Genomic DNA, 24,281 nt, shown 5'->3' with positions numbered 1-24,281 from the left:
AAACATTTATTACATAGAGTGTTTTTTTGCATCTGATCAGAGATAATGTCCAGATAAAGTCCATAATGACAAAGTAAAAAAATCACGTCAAAGTTAAAAGAAAAATCGAATAGATTAGCATAGCCAGTGCAGCCAGGAAACCTGAGTGGTAATTGGTCAGCTATGCATCAGCTGATGCAGAATCGCTCTTATCACATGTCAGATTGTAAACCTGTCTATATAACCACCAGGTTACTCACTAGCTTGTACTAGCATGCGGGTGTGTGTCCACCCACCACTACTGCCTTCACCTGTGTGGTTCTGTGTTCCTTGTGGAGGGGTTCGGTAGTGTTTACCTTGCTCATTGCCATGGGAATTGCATAAATAATAACAAAGGTATGTTATTGTGGTAGTATCATGTACAAGATCATGTGATGGCAATGATTTAACCTAAAGGAGCAGAACCTAATGCCAATACTTGCATGTACAGACAGGGCTGTACGTACATTCTCTAATAAATGTTTAAACTCAAATGTGGGGTTTTCCCTCTGAATTGATAAACATAATAATTGATTGCATAAGTATTCACCCCCTTTCCTATGACGAATGAGCTGTGGTGCAGCCAAATGTCTTTATAAGTCACATCATTAGTTGAATTGTCAATGGAGGCAACCTATGTGCATTCAAAGTGTTTCACGTAATTTCAGGTTAAAAACAGTCCATTTGTACGATTCCTAGCAAGTTCTTCTTCTGGTCCTCGAAAAGCACCAATCGGGTAGGATATAAGGACACCTCCATGGCATTGAATACTTTAAGGACTGTCTCAGGGTGGCTTCCAACAGGCAAATGGCAACTATAAAGCAGCTGAGCCGGGAGACACTGTGTACACTTCAACAATGGCCTGGGTGCCTCACAAAAGTGGCCTTCATAGGAGAGTGGCAAAAAAGACTATGGCCTGGTGAGACCAAAATAGAGCATTTTGGCCTCAACGGTAAGCTCTATGTTTGAGCCCATCATTCTGGGAACACCATCCCTACCATGAAGGATGGTGGTGGCAGCGTTGTGCTATGAGGGTGCTTGTCTGTGTAAGGACCAGGATAGCTTTTTAAGATATTGGGGATGAATTGATCCAAGCTGAGGTTGGCTTGGGCATCTGTTTCGGATGCCTCCGGAACGCCTTCCTGGGAAGGTGTTCTGGTCCCGTCCCACCGGGAGGAGACCCCGGGGAAGACCTAGGACACGCTGGAGGGACTATGTCTCCCGGCTGGCCTGGGAACGCCTCGGTGTCCCCCCGGAAGAGCTGGAGGAAGTGTCTGGGGAGAGGGAAGTCTGGGCATCTCTGCTTAGACTGCTGCCCCGCGACCCGGCCCCGGATGAAGCGGAAGAAGATGAATGAATTAATGAATTGATCCAACAATGTTCGAAAAACCCTGCTTAAATCTGCCAGAGGCCTGAGACCTGGGAGAACATTCCTCTTCTAGCTGGACAATGATCCCAAACGTAGTGCCAACGCCAACTTAGAGTGGCTTAAAAAGGAAACGGTTTATGTTCTGGAGTGGCCCAGTCAAAACCTGCCCATCTGTCCAATTGAGAATACTTGAAAAGAGTTGAAAATTGCTGTCCACCCTAGGTCCCCATCCAACTTGACGGAGCTTAAGCAATTTCATGACCACCAGAACACAAACATTAGACTACCACAGACACAATTTAAAGAGTACTGCCTCTTAACACAAGTGAAAAGCTAGACTCGTAAACTGTAGCTTTTAGCTTCCTAAATAGAGCTCTTACATAGAACATGTGCATCAAACCCTCAATACCAGGGTTGTGTGTGGAAAGCTCTTTGACCTGAGCCACGCAGGCCAACCCCATGATCAATGTTGACATCAGCAGGTAAACCTCAATCACATTTTTTCTTACCATTCCCTTTCATATCTATTGTCATTTGATCTTGTCCATTATATATTCCATTGTTTGCATTGTTTTTAGAAATGTACTAAAGTAGAAACATTTAGTCTGAGGGAAATGGTGTACGATTTTATCGGGAGAAAGGGAAAGGAAAAGAGAGGAAGAAAGAAAGGAGTGTACATTCTTCCAGTATCTCTAGACCCCTGGGTTGCCCCTTTGTCTGAAATTGATCAGACAGTCCGTTGACGTTCCAGTCATTTCTACTCTGGGGGGTTTTCCTGCTTCCTCGCTCTCTTTCTTTCTTCGTCTTTCTCTCTTCCGCCAGTTCTGTTAAGGTTAGTAAAGCAGACTGATCTGGGAAGTCCCTGCAGGGAATTACCTTGGAGATTGAAAGGAGGACGGAAGTGGAAGTGCCAGACCTAGTAGTGGAGAAGGAGTATAGAGAATTGTGCTAAATGTAGGACTGTTGGGCCTTCTCTGCTGTTCTTTTCCAGGTCGTTCAGGTTGGACAACGCTTGTGGGCCCCAATCTTCAAATAGTGCCACCGATTCTCAGTGATTGAGATCAGGTCTTTGACTGAGCCACTGTAAGACAACCAATTTTGTTTTACTGAGCCACTCCAATGTTGCTTTGGCCTTGTGCTTGGGATCTCTTGGCTTGATTGTGTTGACAGGTGTCCCATTAATATACTCCTGGGCCTTTTCTTGGCAGTGCCTAAGTGGTGGTGTAATGCAACTTTCGTTCCCATTAATTGATCCAGCTGTTGCCTCGGGGATATCCAAACACTTGGATATTATTTTGTACGCTTTTCCTAATGACATTTTCCTTATCTATGAATCTGTATTAATCATCTCTAACTTCTGTAGAAGTGATTTTGAAATGTACTGAAATATTAGATGACTTTGAGATGACTTGTGCGAAGTGTTTTCTGCTTCGGTTAGAGGAGAGGAAGCGAGGTTTATTCCAGTGGAAATTGAGGGGGAAGAAATGGGGGGAGGAAAATATGGATATACAAACAGAGGGAAACTAGAAGAGCAAGGGAAATGTCAGGCCGACGCCCAAGCCCCTACCTTTGAATACCCCCTTGTGTAGAAAGGGAATGACCACTCTCCCTCCCTTTTCACACTCCTTGGTTGAATCTTAAGGCACCATCTACCCATAGCTGTGCCCTACTTTTACCCACTCAGGCCAGACGTAGTGCACTACATAGTAAATATGGTGCCATTTGGAACCTATTGTGACAGCTTCCATTCACTTCCTCAGCCTCAGCCAATTTGCGGCCTGCCACTGATAATGATCCCTAAACCTCAGTCAGCCCTCGTATGTAGTAACATTGCAGTTCTTTGTGCGCGTGTGCATGTTCCAATGTTTCTTTTCTCACTAATTTGCCAATGCCTTTCATGATCGCAGTATCACTCAGAATTACCCATGTTATTTTTTTTCATCTGTTCATGAAATGAGGGCTCAAAATCAAGTAATAAAAGCGTTCTCAGAGTCTATTTCTCATCTTCTCCTTTGTCCTATTTGTGTCAAACTAATTGCTCTCTGTGGTACTGTATCGCTCGCTGGGTGAAGTTGACACGTATACAGTGTTGTTTCCAAATGGTGGACAGCCTATGTCAATCGACATGAAAAACGAGGGGGGTTCTGGCTCTATGTAGGACATGGTGGTATTGATCATGAAGAACATTACAGGTGACTGATTGTCACCTGCCTGCCAGGGCCTTCTCACGACCAAGTTGGGTCTTAAATCTTGGTTAACCAGAAGAAAAATCATGCTGTGAAAGTTTGAACAGCTGGTTTCTTACTTCATTCTTTTTTTTGGGGTGCGGGGGGTTGGGTTCCATTAACAATTGTAATTAGAGTTAATTGTCCTCCCAAAAGGAAACTTTAGGCCAACCTCCCTTTTTGCTATTTCAACCAGAGCATATCATGAGGAGAAAGCTCCTTTTTAATTTTCCTCAATTTTTACAAAGAAGCCAACTTTTTCTTTGTGTAAGTGTAATCTAGATTAGCTGGATCTGTTTAACACACACATTGAAAATCATTGTCCCAGCTTAAGCACCGTCTCCCCAATGGTAATTTAAGGGTAACTTTCTGCCTAATTTCAGCCTTTGCCACTTCATATAAAACATGCATTCAGACAAGCTGTGGGTGGGAGGACAGGCAGCAGTCCGGTTCTGAACCTGTGCTGAAGCTGTGTATGTACAACAGTTTTTACCTTTTACTAACAAGATTCAGCCCTTGTTTTAAACCTAAACCACTCAAACAGTGGTCTGAACAATGCTGACAGTGCTGTATCTCTGTGTATGTGTGTGTGTGTTTGTGTGTAATAATATGTTATTGCTGTATCTCTGGTGGCTTCTCACAGTGAGGCTGAGGTATTTATAGATAAGAAGAGACTTTGATTCCTATTTTCGGTTGAATGTGAAGCCACTCGAATGTGAAGCCACACCTTTCCCTTTAGCTTTGAACCAGAGTGCTTGTCCTACTCACTGAGAGTCATTGACATTTCTGACAGTGATTGTAAGGTATCTCACATTTTATAAAAATTGATCTAGGGAGCTGTTTTATGGGCTTCCGTTTTGCAGTGTGGTTGGTGTGTGGGTGTTTTGTAGAAATTGTGTTTATTAGGTTAAAAATGAAATGAGTTGAGTTGAGCAGTGGGATGTGTTGTCTTGACAACAAACTGTCCTGTCAACATAATACAACAGTAAATGTACACTAGCGTTCACAAATTTGGGGTCACTTAGAAATGTCCTTGTTTTTGAAAGAAAAGCAATTTTTTTGCCCATTAAAAATAAAATCAATCAGCCATTTCCAGCTGCCATAGTCATAACAACATAAACAATATCTACAATGCATTTCTGGTCAATTTCATGTTTTTTCAATGGATAAAAAACAAAAAAACAAGGACATTTCTAAGGGACCTCTAACTTTTGAACAATAGTATAATTGCTTAACACAACAACATTTTCCTTCCATGTAGCAGCATGGGGAAAGGATCATGAATTGACACCTCTCCCTTTCTCTCTCTCTCTCTCTAACAACCTCTTATTTAGAGGAACTCAAGTATTTCGGGGACATCCAGGGGAATGTACCACGTCTCTGACAGACGCTCCTCTCCAAGCACTGGGTAAGTCAGTCCTTTACACTGATCTAGTGTCAAACCTGAGGCCTTTACACTGATCTAGTGTCAAACCTGAGGGTTCTGGTTGGAACCCATATGAAAAACCAGTTCATTTGCAGTATAATTGGAAGAGCAGTGTGGCAAAAAAGCCCCAATCCATGGGAAGTTGTTGAGACAAACGGACCTCAATTCAAATAACCATAAGTCGTATAACATAGAGGGACATTACAACTGCCGTAGATTGAAACGTGCAAAAGAAAGATACGACATAATAGATCAATTTAGTGCCTCTGAGTGAATACATGCGACAGCTACGCTAAGGACTGAAATTGCTAGCAATGTACAGTACAGTACCCCAGCAGCTTGTTATCTGAATTTTCCTGTGTTTGATGTGCAACCACCCTGCTCAAGATGAAAAATATTTGTCAATAGAACACCAAGTTTCCTTGTAGCATCTCTAAACAAAGAAAATGGCATCGCTATATAATGATGCAGAAGCATATATGACATATCTGACACAATGCTAGATACAGAGGCGGCTGATAACTAGTATACAATGGTTGCTGAATGCCTATATTCTGTACTACAGTCAACACAGGTTGTGAAACACGTTGTCAGACATGCAAGTCAATATGAGAACCAAACGGTGTATGCTTAGTACAAGTGATAGAGGCGTTTTGCAAAGGTTTATCAAGAAATACTGAGCTGCCGTTCCAAAGGACTCCACCGGATGGCGTTACAATACTTTTTAATATCTACGACGCAGACTTTTTGATATTGACGCAGACTGGGCAAAGAAAAAGAGCAGCCACTGAAAGACTATTCATTGACTCTGACAACTAGTGCAGATAGGGCAAACAAAAGCTAACGGGCCCTGATAAACCTCAATCAAAATCTACAAAAAAGGTCCCGTCAGCGCTGTGCAAAATAAAATAAATAGGGTTGTAAAAACTACAGATGGCAAAACAGAACATGCAGCAATGGTGCATGATTGAGAACAAACAAACAAGCCCAACAACAAGAACATATTTTCAGGATGTGGATGATTACATCTTGTAGGTCATGAAGTGCTGAGTGTACTCCTTCCAGTGGCTGGAGAAACAAGCCAGACAGCATAAAAAACCGTCATAAGATATAAAATATACAAAAAAGTAGAAGTGTGCATGAACTACACGAACCCCAACAACCATGCATCCAACTTGCCATTATTTACACAACACTCAGTTTTTAGTTGAATCTGGAGCAAGCGAGAACATTCTTGGTGCTGACACATATGACAAGTCTTCCTGTAAACTAAAATGGCCTCCGGCCAACATCTGTGCTTCTGGCTCTTCAGAACCACTTCCCCAGGGAGGTGAATTCAAGGCACCAGCCCGCTCCAAGACCAAGGTGTTGGATACCATATTATATGTAGTCAAACGGTGATTCTGGCTCACAACTCTCGGTGCACATCAAGCCAACTGGCTGATTCATTCCTAGGCTAGCTCGTTCATGAATTACAGGCCCTAAACAATGAAACGGAGCTGCACATCAGTGGAGACAGAGCAACCAGGCAGCACAACCACACAGATTTCATTTGATACAAAAAGTGGAACACAATCTGAACACGTTAAAAGGCTATTGGATCGTCACTGGAAAAAACTGGAAAAACAGTGCGCCGGCCGCCTGGCCTTTCACAAACACTACACGTCGCCCTGTCTTCCTTCCCAAGCGCTGAAGTGAGGCTCTGCCCCTCCCTCCCTCGCCCTGCGAATGCTATCGGACAAGCTTGTAATCGAGGGGGGTCCCAGGCGAACGTATGAACCCATGTGATAGGGACATGTTAATAGTCTACATAATCACATATGTCATAAGGGGTCAATTCAGGCTCCACATCTATAATAAACTCACAGATACACACAGCGCGGTACAGAGCCATCGTCACACTGAACTCATCATGAATTACTTGAGGAAACCTCCTGATTAATTTAAAAGATTCTAAAACGTATTGTCATGGCACAACAAGGACTGCAAACACTGGCTACCTCAGGAAGGGTAGCCGCTGCTTTGCAGGAGCTTGTAGGAAACCGGATAAAATAACACATGAACAAACGGTTCTGTTTTGCAAAGAAAGCATGTGAGAAAGAGAACTGAGAATGAAGAGAGAAGAGAGAAGATGTGTATGTGAGAGAGTGAGTGTTGAGTGGGTGTGAGAGACAGATGCGAAATACCACTAGACTGAACATTAGACGGAACTGTGTGGCTTTGTGACCAAGGGGAGAATTAGGTTGCGGCGTCCCGAGGGCACTGTGTTTGGGTGTGTTCATGAATAACTTGGCATGTTTGGTTCACTTTCATGTCTCCAGTTAAGGTTAGTCAAACAGGTTATTAGGCTAGTTCAGAATAGACACACAATGACTTTGGAATGAAAGATTGAGGCCCGGGTACACATCAGCTCTGTCAGTTGAGTTTCCTATAAATCTAAAGGAACATTCCATGAGTTGGAGAGACACAAAAGGTGAGAATGTCAAGATCTCTAAGGGATCGCCCGGCCACCCTGCGGAGAAAGCTCATTTCGGCCGCCTGTATCCGGGATCTTGTCCTTTCGGTCATGACCCAAAGCTCATGACCATAGGTGAGAGTAGGAACGTAGATTGACTGGTAAATCGAGAGCTTCGCCTTGCGGCTCAGCTCTTTCTTCACCACGACAGACCGATACATTACTGCAGAAGCTGCACCGATCCGTCTGTCAATCTCCCGTTCCATCCTTCCCTCACTCGTGAACAAGACCCCTAGATACTTAAACTCCTCCACTTGAGGCAGGCACTCTCCACCAACCTGAAGTGGGCAAGCCACCCTTTTCCGACTGAGGACCATGGCCTCGGATTTGGAGGTACAGATTTTCATCCCCACCGCTTCACACTCGGCTGCAAACCGTCCCAGCGCATGCTGAAGGTCCTGGTTAGAAGGGGCCAACACGACAACATCATCTGCAAAGAGCAGAGACGAAATTGTGTGGTCCCCAAACCTGACACCCTCCGGCCCCTGGCTGCGCCTAGAAATTCTGTCCATAAAAATTACGAACAGAACCGGTGACAAAGGGCAGCCCTGCCGGAGTCCAACATGCACTGGGAACAAGTCTGACTTACTGCCGGCAATGCGGACCAAGCTCCTGCTTCGGTTGTACAGGGACCTGACAGCCCTTAGCAAAGGACCCAGGACCCCATATTCCCCAAGCACCCTCCACAAGATGCCGCGAGGGACACAGTCAAATGCCTTCTCCAAATCCACAAAACACATGTGGATTGGTTGGGCAAACTCCCATGAACCCTCCAACACCCCGTAGAGGGTATAGAGCTGGTCCAGTGTTCCACGGCCCGGACGAAAACCACACTGTTCCTCCTGAATCCGAGGTTCTACTATCGGCCGTATTCTCCTCTCCAGAACCCTGGCATAGACTTTCCTGGGGAGGCTGAGAAGTGTGATCCCCCTATAGTTGGAACACACCCTCCGGTCCCCCTTCTTAAAAAGAGGGACCACCACCCCGGTCTGCCATCCCAGAGGCACTGTCCACGACCGCCACGCGATGTTGCACAGGCGTGTCAACCAAGACAGCCCCACAACATCCAGAGACTTGAGGTACTCATGGCGGATCTCATCCACCCTCGGTGCCTTGCCACCGAGGAGTTTCTTGACCACCTCAGTGACTTCAGCCCGGGTGATGGACGAGTCCACCTCTGAGCCCTCATCCTCTGCTTCCTCAATGGAAGAAGTGACAGCGGGATTGAGGAGATCCTCGAAGTACTCCTTCCACCGCCCGACGACATCCTCAGTTGAGGTCAACAGCTGCCCACCTCTACTGTAAACAGCGTTGGTAGGGCACTGTTTCCCTCTCCTGAGGCGCCGGATGGTTTGCCAGAATCTCTTCGAGGCCAGCCGATAGTCCTTCTCCATGGCCTCACCGAACTCCTCCCAGGCCCGAGTTTTTGCCTCCACAACCACCCGGGCTGCAGCCCGCTTGGCCTGTCAGTACCCGTCAGCTGCGTCAGGAGTCCCACAAGCAAACCAGGCCTGATAGGACTCCTTCTTCAGCTTGACGGCATCCCTTTCTTCCGGTGTCCACCACCGGGTTTGGGGATTGCCGCCTCGACAGGCACCGGAGACCTTACGGCCACAGCTCCAAGTGGCCGCTTCGACAATGGCGGTGGAGAACATGGTCCACTCGGACTCAATATCTCCAGCCTCCCTCGGGATCCAGTCGAAGCTCTGCCGGAGGTGGGAGTTAAAGATCTCTCTGACAGGAGACTCGGCCAGACGTTCCCAGCAGACCCTTACAGTACGCTTGGGCCTGCCGAGTCTGTCCAGCTTCCTCCCCCGCCATCGGATCCAACTCACCACCAGGTGGTGATCAGTTGACAGCTCCGCCCCTCTCTTGTCCAAGACATACGACCGCAGGTCAGATGAGACGACAACAAAGTCGATCATCGACCTGCGGCCTAGGGTGTCCTGGTGCCACGTGCACTGATGGACACCCTTATGCTTGAACATGGTGTTCGTTATGGACAAACTGTGACTAGCACAGAGGTAAACTCCAACACATGGCGGCAGAGCTGGGGAGCTATAAGCAAACCCACACCAGCCCGCCGCCTCTCACCATGGGCAACTCCAGAGTGGTGAAGAGTCCATCCTCTCTCAAGGAGTGTGGTTCCAGAGCCCAAGCCGTGCGTAGAGGTGATCCCGACTACCTCTAATCGGAACCTCTCAACCTCACGCACTAACTCAGGCTCCTTCCCCGCCAGCGAGGTGACATTCCACATCCCTAGAGCTAGTTTCCGTGTCCAGAGATCGGGTTGCCTAGGCCCCTGCCTTCGACTGCCGCCCGATCCTCTTCGCACTTTTTTGAGGAGAAATAGGATGTTTTACATTAGAACTGGGTGTAAAATAATTTTATTTTGTTGCTTTATTGATGCTTTGATCCATGTCACTGCACAGTGACTTGGTACTCCCAGTAAATATCCACGTTATTCCTTGAGGTGAGGTGAGCACATGCACTGTTAATGGATACGACGCTAACCACAAAACAAGGAAAAAACACAGGGATTTCAGTTCTATGCTGAGTATCTTCATTTATTTCAACTGTATTTATAGCCAGCGCACAAATACTGTACATTCTAAATACATTAAATGACCATGCATTGACCTTTAATGTCCTGCATGAGCTCAACAAGTCATTAATTTCAAATCAAGAAACTATATTTTGGCTCCTGGTCTGATGTAGATTTTTACAGGTTCACCTCATCTCCTTGTCATACCATGCTCTGATCAGTCCATTACTGGAGCTGAAAAGCAGCGTGATATAATCACCTAGTCTGTTTTACATTCACTCTGAATTCAGGACACACTGGCTACAGACACTAATTAGCTAGCTGAACCACAGGACGTTTGTGTTGGATGTCAAAGTCTTTGGGGGTTTTTTGTCGTGCTTTTGCCTCCCTGCAAGTCTTTAGACAAGCAGGAGAATGATGAATGATTCTCCCTGTTCGAAACTCCTCGTTATTTTTCTATTGTGTGGGGGAAAGTTAACGGTACAGTAATTTAGCGGCTTATTCATTCTTTCCCTCTTCCTTCATCCCTCTCTCTTTCTCTCTCTATCACTCTCTCTCTTCTCTCTCTCTCTCACATTGGCTGCTTCCTCACAAAATAGCTTTTTCAAGAAGCAGTCACGCAGTTGGCCCAAAAGCAATCCCTTTCCTCTCATGATCTAAATTGGTCTAGTTGGAATTGCATCAGAAACCCAAACAGTGTTGTTTTACCCTGAACTGATTTTTATAAGGCAACATTTTGATCCAGTCCAAAATTGTTGTTTAAAAGCATCTAGTCAGCACCAAAACAAATCAAGTCACTATACACTCAATGTTGCACAGAAGCTTTTGAACTCCAAAATTCCCCTCTCAGTTGAGTAAAAACTTAGTATTAGAAATAATTTCAGTGCTTTTATATTCGCATACTGCCTTTTATATTCATATTCCCTTCCCCAAATAAGATATGTCCCATTGTATCCCATCAGGCCTGTGTCACTGGAACCACTCCTAACAGGGTTGTCATATTTTATTGACAGTAAACCGTGTGCGGATTCCACAAAAAAACACCCAAATGCTCTTTTTTCTATACAACCCCATCTGTAAGAATAGCCCAATTGGGCAGGAAACTTTCCCATCTGGCAACAAAGACTGGATTTGGTCTTCCTCAAAAGCCTCTGCACCAAACCACTTATTTTCCCTCCATACTGGTCAACCAACCAGGAAGTCACGTGGATGGGTCAACTCTCTCACCTGACAACCACAGTTACTGTAGCTTTAGCAGGCGCCAGAGCTGCGTGAAGTAGTCGCTACGTGCCAATCTTCATCTCCCACCAGGCTTCCCAGCCACCCGTCAGCTGGCAACACAGTCAAGCCTCTGTGCTAAGAGCTGTGCTGGCTGCGAGGCCCTGCTGCTAGATATGTTATATTCTGGCACTCCAGGAACGGTGGTCCTCGAGAGCACGCCTACGAATACATTCTGCTGATCGACTGAATAGGGATTTGTGATATACTATACTCTTCTACTGGGTAACGGATGCTCTTCATAAAAGGTCACTGTCCGTAATGATGTCTGTCCTATTCTGTACCCTGGCTAATATTATGTTTCCGCTGATCACATGCATGGGATCTCCACTTAACTCAGTAATACTCCAGAACACAGGAGATGGATACGAATATGAATATCCGTGAAAATGGCCACTAGCATTAAAGCAGCAGTTCTTCACGGTTGGTTTTGATGATATTAATCCAATTGTTTTCTGGCTTACTTTGGAATAGCATTTTGTAGTCTAATTTCTCTGTGCCCTCCTCTGTAGAACCATCTGGTTTAAGATCTCCTTAAAATGGAGTCAGGGTAGAGATGCCTTGTGAGTGAACCACCCGTCACTCTGAATTGGCTGATCCCTCAGTCCTTCACCGCGTAGCTCAACCCTTAGAACCTAGCCCGTACTTTGTGTGGCCTTAAAAGCAGAAGTGATTTAAACACGGATGTGAGTTTTGGAAAATCTGAAAGGAAATCTGCACCAAAAGTACATCTTGGATTGAGAATACCAAAACAATGTTCTCAGTGTGATCGAACATGTTAATCTAAGGTTAGGCACACAGATTGTACCAGAGCATAACCGCATACGTACCAAAATGATGTCATACCTCTGCAAGAAGAACAGAAAGACACCATCATCACCCCCAAGGGCAACAACTCAACCGTCTCAACAGCGCGCGCTGGTCGTCACAGAGAATGTGTGCAGTGTGGAGATACTTTGCCTACTAAACAAATGCCCAAGGAAAACCAGTAGACACCCCAATATCATTCACTATACAGATGAGTTGTCTAGCACACACTGCATAATGTAAACACTCCCTCTCGATTTAGAGCCATGTCTTTCTCTAAAGTTCAAATTTCTCTTGCACTGTTGAGTCCACAGTTCTCTGGGAGGATGTTATACTCTACTTAACGGGTCACTAAAAGACATAATGATGTTTAAGCGGTTGTCTACAGGTCTTGTGTGAGTATTATACTCTGTTCCTGTATCATATTTTATATTGATCTTACACTGATTTCTATTTTCTTTTTACGGTGGTCCTTACCTAAGGGAGTTGGGTTACAGTCACATTGTTGATAGTCACACCCTAAAACAATTGATAGAATGGCTGTTGGTCATTTGCAATAAGTTTAAATAAATAGAATGACTGTAAAGCAGTAATCCTCTGTGTTTTCTGAGAAGCTTGCTGAAATATTTCATGAACGGTTCAATTCATACTTGATGGTATTCATTATTTACGCAGTTGGAGAATCATTTCCAAATACCTTTAGTGTAGTTGGTTCCTAGCGTTAGTATATGCTAGCCTTTACTCCAGTCAGTGTGCAATGGTTGCATTGGCTTGCAAAATGATCTTTAAGTTACGTTAGGACAGACGAGGAGACATTACCTTTCGCCAATGTCCCTTATCCATTTAAGCACCTATTGCTTGCTCACTTACTAGGCTTGGCTGTAACTGAAGGGTCCACTAAAGTTGCTTTAAGGGTGTCTTCAAGACGCGTTGAACTCATCCTCTCTCGATCCTTCCAACCGTCCTCAGAGCCTCGGGCAGGGTCAAGACCTGTTCCCAGGGTTCGGGCGGGGGCTACGACAGCGGCGACAGCGTGGAGATGCACCCCATGGAAGAGTGCCCCGAGGGCCAGTATTACCACGTCCAGTGTCGGCTGGGGGAGGGCGGCGGTCCCGGGGGCGGCGGACAGTGCTACGAGCGGGCCGGGGTGTCCCGGAGCTGGGGGCTCCGCAAGCAGGCCATCCAGAACTGGCAGCGGCGGCCCTACCGGAACAGCACGGAGGGCGAGGAGGGCGACGTGTCGGACATGGGCTCCAGGACCACCGAGTCGGAGGCGGAGATGTGGGAGCAGCAGGAGAGGAGGGCCACTATGGCCGAGACGCAGCAGTCCGGCGCACCGAGACAGTCTGGATACCGGCCTGGCACAGGTAGGACCAGACGGGAGACGCTAGAGCGCTAATCCACACCTTCTCCGAGCCCTGTGTAGCTCAGTTGGTAGAGCATGGTGCTTGCAACATCAGGGTTGGGGGTTTGATTTCTACACGGGGCAGGTATGGGAAACAAAATATATATATATACACTCTCCAACAGAAGTCACTCGAGGTAACAGTGTCTGCTAAATTATATAAATGATGTGTTTACTTACACTACAGTTATAGCAGGGCGCCACGCTATGTTGCCAATCCTGTCCGTGTCTAGTTCCACTGGAATTACAGTAGGAGGGTAGGCTAGACTAGACTTACTGAGCAGTACCTTGGCTCTACTTGGATTTTAGACCTGCAATCTGGAGGCCACACACTGTCAGCCTGTGAGCAAGCCTGAGATTCCAGAGTACCAAATGTGTAAGTCAACACCAGTGTGCCACTTCCAAGATAAGCACCTGCACATCTGGCTTATCCCCCAAATATAAATATCCGCCATATTTGGTACACCTTAAAATAAACGTTTTGTAAGCGCCAAACCAGGCTCTTCTCACAGCAGTCTGTGAATGGTCGTAGTTGGGAAGCCCGCCTGTTTCGTCTCAGTAGCTGCCGAGTCGACATGCCCGGCAATTTCCAAGCACTTATACGAACGGCAACCATTTACAACATGGTCAACTCACTCCATTAGATTAGAATCAGTGTGTGCGATCCGGGCAAAGTCATGGTTTGCACAGTGCTGATTTGTACTTTGCCTGTAGAACCCGTAACCTCGCATTTAAGTTAAGGCAACAGTTAAGGTAAGAATGTCCTTGCCAATGGCACCATTATAATACAGGGAAAGAGAGTGCTCCGCACAGTTCAGAGCCGCGGTTTTTCCCTGCACGCACACACACACACACACACACACACACACACACGCGGAAGTAGTCAGGTTGTTCAGGGAAAGACAGATGGGCGGTGGCTGGTGTGAAATTGGGTCTCAGCTGTTCCTGTGTGAGGACGTCCATATACCAGGGAAGGGCTGTGTCACCCAGAGATGACTAACGATCCAAGCGCTCCGGAGACTGACTCTGGATCAGCCTCGGGGTTGCCCTGTCACAGGGCGATGACTAATCAACAGACTGCTCTACTCACACACCCTGCCCCCGGACAGATCACACATTTCCTGCAGGGGACATTTTTTTACCTGGTTTTTGCCTGATCGGATGCAAATTTAAGGCGTAGAAATACGAGTCAAACTCGAGCCCCCATTGTGGTCATCCTTTGTGTTTCTGCGTATTCACTCCGTAACTATTGAAAACCAGTCCTAGTGGGTTGTCGTGTGTGGGTGTGTGGGTGCTTACATGAACTGTACCGTTCCCCAGCCTTTATACCAATAATTGATAGTGTGGCTCAATGTATAAAGCCATTATGCTTTTTTAGGAGACACCCATCCAGAGGGACTGAGTGGAGCCATTAGGGTTAAATGACTTGCCTAAGGACAAATCGGCAGACTATTCACCTTGTTGGCACAGAGATTCGAAACCAGCGACCTTTCGGTTACTGAACCAAGAAGCCACATATCCTCCTGACTACATCGTATGTCTGCACCATACAGGGAATAGTGTTTCATTTGGGATTCAGACACTCTTTACCAAAAACTCTTTACCTTCCCCACTGTTGGTTACGATACAGCAAATGTCAATCTGTCACTTGATTGCCTTCTCCAACCTGTGATTTCTGGCTTGCGGCCTCCGTTTCATTCATGAACACATTGTTTGTACCCAAATTGCCCCATATTAAAAATATAATCAAAATAAAATGAATTTCAGGATGCTTGTGATGGGATAACAAAATAATATTTTTGGATGCAGACATAAAAGTAGTACAGAAGCTACTGGAACGCGTGCCTGTGTTCCCTTACAAATGACTGGCAAAACACAGCACTCATTCCTCTGGTCCTTTTGGCCGAAGCAACAGTACTTGGCAAAGGAGCTTTGCAGCCCTGGTGCGGCAAATAGGCAAGAGGGTGTTCGTCATGTAATCTGCATTTTTCGCTCCGTCTTCGTCCACCATGATGGATTCTCGCAGGCTTTCTGCGTGTGGAATGGCACAAATAAACACAGTATCACAGTATCTCTCTCAGAATCGGGCTGTTAAAGTGAGCTTTGTTAAAGCGCTAGCTAGCGTAGGCGCGGTGGCTCTGGCTGCAAGGGCCTGTTGCTTCTAAAGCCTCCTTTGCTTGTATTCCAAGGCCAACACGATGATACGGGCAGTGACTCATCACTTGGACTGAAGCCTGCTGGGAGAGATGGAATTGATGTGCTCGAATCAATCGCCAATACAGTACATGCCTACCACGGCGGATCATTGTGGTGCTTGCGTCGGTGCGCGAGAGTGAATGCCATTCCTCTCCAGTGGATCGTTGGCTCCACCTTGTGGACAGCACCTGAGATGTCACTGTACTATTTCTCCGGCTGACGATGGTTGCTCTTTTTGTTTTTGTTTTAAATTAACCTCATTTCACCTCTTTTTGACTTTTACCTGACCCTCTACTCTTTCTCATCGCTTGCCTTAACCCTCAGGCAAACCTACTTTCCTCAGGTAAACCTGTCTCTTTCTTCTCTCCTGCCCTTTACGGTCCCCCCCTCTCCCTCTTCCCCACTGGGGCAGGGCGCTCGGACGGGTGCTACCACCGCAACAAGCCGTGTCGCCGCGACAAGAGCCCGTCCCGGTCCAACAACGAGGTTATCAGCCCGGAGGTTCTGAAGATGCGGGCGGCTCTGTTCTGCATCTTCACCTACCTGGACACCAAGACCCTGCTGAGGGCTGCCGAGGTCTGCAGGGACTGGAGGTTCGTGGCCCGTCACCCGGCTGTGTGGACCCGCGTGCTGCTGGAGAACGCCCGCGTGTCCTCCAAGGTAGGCTGGCCCGGACCTAGCGCGCATCAAGCGGACACACAAACACGCCGCGACACCGCTCGCGCGCTCAGATGGAGACGGATTCCCTTCCCGACTTCCTGGACGTTGTGTTCCAGTTAGGGCCTTGAGGTCAGCCAAATGACCCCCCCCCCCCGATGTGTCCCTTTCCCCCCCGACAGTTCCTGAGTACAATGTCCCAGTGGTGCACCCAGACGCACTCCCTCATCCTCCAGAACCTCAAACCGCGACAGAGGGGGAAGAAGGAGACCAAGGAGGAGTACCTGAAGAGCACACGGTGAGTGGGAGGACGAGGAGGAGCGTTTCTGGGCGACACGGTAAGGGGGGGGGGTCAGAAAGACCTGGGCTCGATCTGTGCACATGCGCGTGGGGGAAGTGGGTGTGCGTGTTCGCTTGCGGTGCCCTTGGAATTGTGCAGCGGGATGCTCGCTCCCTTCAGCTATCCTCCCTTAGCGAATTTAAAGGGGCGTTTTGTTCTCTAAGCATAACGCAAAACTGATGTTTTAATACTGAACGTCTCGCAACTGTCTTGTTCAGAACAGCCCAATGGCATTGTTACCTCTCTACCGTGTGAACAAACAAATCCAGACACACTGTTGCAGTGCCTTGTTTAATTTAGGAACAACACTGTACCGTTACTCTTCCGTAATAATGGCTGTGGTTCCTAACTCTATCTGTCCTTTGCTCATTCTCGGTCCTCACTCTATTTCCCAGTGGTTGTCTGGAAGAGGGTCTGGAGTCCTTGCTGAAGGCTACAGGTGGGAACCTGTTGATCCTCAAAGTGTCTCATTGTCCCAACCTCCTGACCGACCGCTCCCTGTGGCTGGCTAGCTGCTACTGCCGCTCCCTGCAGGCCGTCACATACAGGTACCGTCCTGGAGGAACACCACGGAGCGCTCAAACTATTCACACGCCAATGAACTGCATACCAAACGGAATTATTTTAACAAATATGACTTTTCGTTTTTCAGTATGTACTGGGAGTGTACCTTACAGGTCGTTGTCCATTAGTCTCTAATATTAAGTCCAACATATCACCTCGTCTGACGAGACGCTTTTGGCCCGCTAGGCTGTGTGTTTGAGACTCCTGATGTGTACTTAAGAATGGGTATCTGGATCTATGCAGCGTAGTGACTTTGTGTTTTTTCTTCAGGAGTGCCACAGACCCAGTTGGACAGGAAGTGATATGGGCTCTAGGAGCAGGCTGTAGAGATATTATCTCCCTCCAGGTGGCGCCACTGCATCCATGGTGAGAGGCAACTCTTGGCACACAATGTTATTTTATAAATAGTGACGCCGCATTTGTTGTTACATAGCTTTCGCTCTTTATCTTCCCTCTCACTGTTTTTCTCTAACCCTCCCAGCCAACAACCAGCTCGCTTCAGCAACCGATGCCTGCAAACGATTGGCAGATGCTGGCCACACCTTCGAGCCCTGGGAGTGGGCGGCGCAGGGTGTGGCATTCAGGGGCTAGCCTCATTGGGTGAGTAATGTACATCCCACGCCCACTGAGATGTAGGCGAGGCGAAATGCTGTGTTTTTAGGAAGATCCAGGGATACACCCCATTTGTGTGGCTCAAATATTTTGGTAATACATTAAAACAAATCCCTGGTTGAAGGAAAAAACAATCGCTCATCCTTCACACCAAGTATAAGCTGGTGCATTTGTTTTTGCCAGTCAACCAACTCACTATATTTAGTTACATTTCAGACCCCCTCGGGATACTTTTACTGCTTAAAGAATAAAACAGAGTGCATGTAACTTCGAATGCTGCCGCGGTTATTTAGTTTGCATGTGTGTGGCACTCATCTCTGTGTGTGAAATCCTAACTGGCGATCTTCGGGGGGGAAAGCATGCCATCCAGAATCTCGCAAAAGTGTGTTTACTCTTAAATGGATTCATTTCAAAAGCTGGAACACACAGTGACTAACTTAGACCAAGTAGCATGCCTGCTCGCCAATTCAAATCTCCAATTCCCGCAGCCACATTTGCACACTGGCACATACTGAGTATATGTACTTTTATTTAGTCCATAGACTTATTAAGAAGTGTTAGGGAGCATTTTCCCCTACCTTATTCAGTACCCTGCTGGTGGATCGCTTTTCTCTTCTAAATGTTTTCTCTCACTGAGAAATACGTGATTTCTTGGGAGGGACTGGATGTGTGCAACCGCAAAATACGCTCCAAGTTAGAAGTCTGTGTAACCTCGCTATTGAGTTCCTACACACGATTCACAGCATGCGGGGAGAGAAGGGGGTAAATGACTGTTGTGACTGATAAGGAATAGTGGTCCTGTTGAGAGACAGAGAATAGATTTGTCTTTTTATCCACTCGTCAGCTGGGGTGCGATGAGGTGTGGAAATAGGAAAGAGCATTATGGTGCCTCCTATCTGGTACTCCTTACACACTGTGGTTCTTAGGAGCACTGGTCAAACAAAAGTAGAGTGCTATAAAAGGACCTAGGTGTCCTTTGGGAATAAGCTATTCTCACTCATTATGCCACCTAGAGCGATACATTATGAAACACTATGCCCGTTCTGTCCCAATGAATCATCTACTTCTGGGCAATAGTCTTAGGCCAGCTAGACATTTTTCAAAGCTATTTGTCTGAACAGTAAGGGTTTACTTGTACGAAAAAACACCAATGTTAAACATTGTAATCACAAATAAACATCAATCTAATTTAATATAATAAGTTTCTTGTGATTAAATAAGTCAGTGTTTTGTAGTGCTTTTGTAGTCCATCTGTAGTGCTTTGGTACATTCTTCCAAGCTTGCAGGATTTGCCCTAACTCTTTTGTAGGCTTTGGCTGTTTTTATCCTTTTTCCTACCCTAGTGAACTGACACAGATTCAATCATGTTGAGGTTGGAGCTCTGAGGTTCCCAATCTTATGCTCTGTGTTTTCAGTCTGCCGACTTCCACTCCAAAATAGGTCTTAGTCGTATTTGTAGGGTAGTATATATGAGTTCATTATCGTGATAAAAAATATGTTTCTGCAAACCAGTCAAAAACTGCCGTTACATGTAAGACTAATCATGTTTCGAAGCGTGCATTTTGATGCCAGATGCTGAGCAAGCACTTCACTGCAGTTTTTTCGGTGACTCAAAGAAGTACTGCTTATCAGATTGTTGACATCATTTTCAGTCTTGCGCTGCATTTTCTGTCTTCAACTGGCCTAGTTCATTCAAATTTCTTGGATGTTTCTTCTGTACAACCCTCAAAGTATCAATTACCAAAACAATTGTTCTGTCCAATTATTACAATTATTAATTGTGATTAATTGCATAATATTCAGTTGTAAATGGCAATTAATCACACTTTAATGTTTTGACAATGAATAAACACATTTCATTTTAAAAAGCAGTGCATTATGTTAAAGATATACCCATTTTAATATTAAATATGGACAGTGCTTGACTTGAAATTAAATTTTATGAAGTGCAGAAGCTGTCTTTTTCTAAGTTGGTCTATTTGACCAGTGTATGTCACGGCTAACTGGCATCCCTTGTAAATCTAAACAGAAGGTTGCTGGTCTTTGATCCCATAGTTCTACCATCTGCTATCATTATACATAGTTCTTCATCAAGATCTACTGTATGAAACGCATATCAGCCCCTGTTATCTGGAGAACTGTGTGCCAAAAAGGAAGGTTTTGAGTGAGGAAGAGAAGGGTTAAAATTAAGATAGCACTGCAAATTAAACGCTTCTGTTCCTCACTCAAAACTTTATTTTCAACTTTTTTGGATGGTGTCTGTTTCTGACAGTTTGGTAAACAACATGCACACCAGTAGCCCTTTGGAGGTCATAACATTCACCACGACATCTCTAGTCTCTTTCATGTCTATCACATGTGCCCTGGAGCAGATACTGGTACTGTAGCTGGGTTCTATGGCCCTGTCCAACTCTGAGTCCATGCTCTTGAAACTGTACTGGGAGACACAACAAACTTTCTTGCGATGGCATGTATGGATGTGTCATCCTGTAGGAGCAGGACTACCTGTTCCTAACTGGACAGATTGATATCCCTGTCAATTAGTTTAATTGACTAATCCTGTGTTATACTGTGACGATTACATGTTCCCTTAATTTTTTGGAGCACTGTGTGTGTATGTGTATATATATATATACACTCACCTAAAAGATTATTAGGAACACCTGTTCAATTTCTCATTAATGCAATTATCTAATCAACCAATCACATGGCAGTTGCTTCAATGCATTTAGGGGTGTGGTCCTGGTCAAGACAATCTCCTGAACTCCAAACTGAATGTCAGAATGGGAAAGAAAGGTGATTTAAGCAATTTTGAGCGTGGCATAGTTGTTGGTGCCAGACGGGCCGGTCTGGGTATTTCACAATCTGCTCAGTTACTGGGATTTTCACGCACAACCATTTCTAGGGTTTACAAAGAATGGTGTGAAAAGGGAAAAACATCCAGTATGCGGCAGTCCTGTGGGCGAAAATGCCTTGTTGATGCTAGAGGTCAGAGGAGAATGGGCCGTCTGATTCAAGCTGATAGAAGAGCAACTTTGACTGAAATAGCCACTCATTACAACCGAGGTATGCAGCAAAGCATTTGTGAAGCCACAACACGCACAACCTTGAGGCGGATGGGCTACAACAGCAGAAGACCCCACCGGGTACCCCTCATCTCCACTACAAATAGGAAAAGAGGCTACAATTTGCCAGAGCTCACCAAAATTGGACAGTTGAAGACTGGAAGAATGTTGCCTGGTCTGATGAGTCTCAATTTCAGTTGAGACATTCAGATGGTAGAGTCAGAATTTGGCGTGAACAGAATGACAACATGGATCCATCATGGCTTGTTACCACTGTGCAGGCTGGTGGTGGTGGTGTAATGGTGTGGGGGATGTTTTCTTGGCACACTTTAGGCCCCTTATTGCCAATTGGGCATCGTTTAAATGCCACGGCCTACCTGAGCATTGTTTCAGACCATGTCCATCCCTTTATGACCACCATGTACCCATCCTCTGATGGCTACTTCCAGCAGGATAATGCACCATGTCACAAAGCTCAAATCATTTCAAATTGGTTTCTTGAACATGACAATGAGTTCACTGTACTGAAATGGCCCCACAGTCACCAGATCTCAACCCAATAGAGCATCTTTGGGATGTGGTGGAACGGGAGCTTCGTGCCCTGGATGTGCATCCCACCAATCTCCATCAACTGCAAGATGCTATCCTATCAATATGGCCCAACATTTCTAAAGAATGCTTTCAGCACCTTGTTGAATCAATGCCACGTAGAATTAAGGCAGTTCTGAATGCGAAAGGGGGTCAAACACAGTATTAGTATGGTGTTCCTAATAATCCTTTAGGTGAGTGTGTATATATATATATATATATATATATATATATATATATACATGCACAGTATACACACGCATGCACACACACACATTTCTGGGCAGAATCAGACAGAAACTACAGTTCGTGTTTTAGGACCGAGCAGATCATTCTTAGTTTTTTTGCAACCAGACAGTGTACTCAGATAGTGATTCACTGCGTGTGAAGAAACACCCCGGGGGATATCACAACAACTTGAAGAAAACAGGTGTCAAAAAAAGTGTTTAAAAGAAAAAAAACTCTCTTCTAAACTAGGTGGCTTTCTCACACATCTTTATTCAGATCAAACGAGCCCGTTTCAGCAAACCTGCGTGCTGTACGGAAATAAAACCGACAAGCTCGCGGGCACTGAGTTGTTTTTTTTTCCTCCCCTAGCGAGAAACTGCATGCGTCTGCAGGTGCTTGAGCTGGACCACGTCAGCGAGGTCAACCAGGAAGTGGCAGCTGAGGTGTGCAGGGAGGGCCTGAAAGGCCTGGAGATGCTGGTTCTCACCTCCACCCCCGTCACCCCCAAGGCCCTGCTCCACTTTAACAGTGAGTATGCAACTGCATCAGGCCCGGGTTATATTAAACGTGTGTTGTAATGAAAGAAACCTCTTTTGGCGCTTGCGCGTCATTGATAGACACAGTGGGGAAAGAGTTTTTTTGCTGAATGAGGGCGGGATTAGAACCCGTGCTGCGGCAATACAAACGCGTGGTACGCAGCAGCTTAGACCACTGGAGGCCGCAGAGATGGGCTGTTTTTAATCGGGATTTTGCACGCCGTCAATAATCGCAAAAGTGCAAAACTCTGCCTGTTTGGCTGTTTGCCGCTCAAGCAACCGCTTGGAGTGTTAAGTCAGCACAGCATTTGTGCTTGTCTGAATATTTCAAATGTTTCACATCTAGTCAATGGTTTTAGATCTGGCTAACAGAGAGGGTATAGTCCTTGGACCTAGTGGGTCTGCTGCTTCCTCGTGACAGTCCGTGTGCTCTCTCCTGTCCAGGTGTGTGCCGTAATCTGAAGTCCATCGTGGTGCAGATCGGTATAGAAGATTACTTCGAGGACCCCAACAGCCCGGAAGCCAGAAAGCTCTTTGACGAGATGGTGAACAAGCTCCAGGTGATTGTCCCCCGCGCTTTTAGCTGCGACCAAACGCCGCGCAAACACCCGCACGACCCGCCCCCAATGGAATTCGCCCGCTCATAAAAAGGGAAAGGGGAAATCTCAATCCTCTTGAAAATGGAGGCCTCCCAATACTGCTCACTCTAGGTCGTGGCTTCAACAGCCAATTCAGGCTAAGCCTGTCCAGATCCTCTTCGAAGGAAGCCGGGTGTTTCCTGCCCGCCTCTCCCACCCTTATCTTGGAGATGACTGACTCTCGTAACATCCTGTAACCGCCGTTAAGGTGGGTGAGCGAATGGAGTCGATATTTACAGCTCGACCGCTCTCAACTCCACGTGGCAGTTCAGCGGGACCTCCGAGGATGCCGCTTCCGGAAAGGAGGAAGCGAGGGCCGTCACTCGCCCACAGCAGGCACTGTGTCCCCAATGAAATCCTATTCCCTATGGGCCTTAGCCAGAAGTAGTGCACTAAATAGTGAATAGTGTGGGAGTGGAAGGCTTCTCTTCTTCTGTGAGTCAGTGAGGAGGGTGTCCCTTGCTCATTGGCGGATGCTGCGCTAGATTGCTCATAATCCGTTAGGTAACTAACTCCAGAGAGCTAAAAGTGTGTGTGTTTGTGAGAAATTTGCTCTGTTTATTTGTCCTGGGTGAACCTAGGAGTTATGTATTTGTTCCAGAGATGGGGACAAGTCACACATGGTCAAGTCCAAGCAAGTCTCAAGTCTTAACCATCAAGTCTCGAGTCAAGTCTCAAATCACAGTTCAGATAAATCAAGCAAGTCAAGTCAAGTCAAGGGTTCACCCTAAGCAAGTCAAGTCGAGTCCTTATAAGTTTCAAGTCAAGTCAAGTCAAGTCACAGTACTAAAGAGATGAACACACACACACACAATGTCCTCGGTTTCTGACGTGCGCTCGGTGCGAAGCTCGATTTCAAAATCAAATACCGTTCCGTCTCTGGTTAGAATCCTGCTGCGTCCATAGCAACGCGCTGTTTTTCATGGCAACGGTCTGTTATCAAGAAATAGCACGTATTCTGCACTGGAATTCAGCCAATCCATGTAATAAGGGCTAATAATAACAACCTTATAAACTAATTATACTATGCCACTGTTATAGTCAAATTCCCTTACATCTATTTACCAGACGTATTCAGTAATGATAATGGTCACATTTCTAATAAGAAAAAAACAAACATAATATGCAACCAAGGCCAAATTATGACAAACAAAAGATTAATTCATTACATTAGTAACTTAATCGTTATAGATCTTAGTGAAACTGAATATAAAGAGATTACTTTCTTACCTTTCCTTGTGGTTCTTAAAATAACGAATGAAATTTGAC

At 46.0% G+C, this 24,281-nt stretch overlaps 1 protein-coding gene across 3 annotated transcripts in view; it reads left to right on the top strand.

The window, feature by feature from the left end:
* fbxo41 (F-box protein 41) overlaps window positions 1-24,281 on the top strand; it is a 75,641-nt gene that overhangs the window by 47,798 nt on the left and 3,562 nt on the right. For all 3 annotated transcript variants that reach the window (XR_002196186.2, XM_020043971.2, XM_010902654.3), the window contains exons 5-13: window positions 4,947-5,020; window positions 13,153-13,550; window positions 16,197-16,444; window positions 16,624-16,739; window positions 17,177-17,329; window positions 17,616-17,711; window positions 17,827-17,945; window positions 22,208-22,366; window positions 22,819-22,934. Coding sequence is in view for 2 of the 3 variants with exons in the window: in XM_020043971.2 (XP_019899530.2) it covers window positions 4,947-5,020; window positions 13,153-13,550; window positions 16,197-16,444; window positions 16,624-16,739; window positions 17,177-17,329; window positions 17,616-17,711; window positions 17,827-17,945; window positions 22,208-22,366; window positions 22,819-22,934 (1,479 nt within the window). In the remaining variant the exon portion in view is untranslated. The remainder of the gene's footprint in view (window positions 1-4,946; window positions 5,021-13,152; window positions 13,551-16,196; window positions 16,445-16,623; window positions 16,740-17,176; window positions 17,330-17,615; window positions 17,712-17,826; window positions 17,946-22,207; window positions 22,367-22,818; window positions 22,935-24,281) is intronic.

The sequence above is a fragment of the Esox lucius genome, chromosome 25 (assembly GCF_011004845.1).
Source record: "Esox lucius isolate fEsoLuc1 chromosome 25, fEsoLuc1.pri, whole genome shotgun sequence".
In the NCBI taxonomy this organism is placed as follows: Eukaryota; Metazoa; Chordata; class Actinopteri; order Esociformes; family Esocidae; genus Esox; species Esox lucius.
This window is presented reverse-complemented; position numbering and strand designations above follow the sequence as displayed.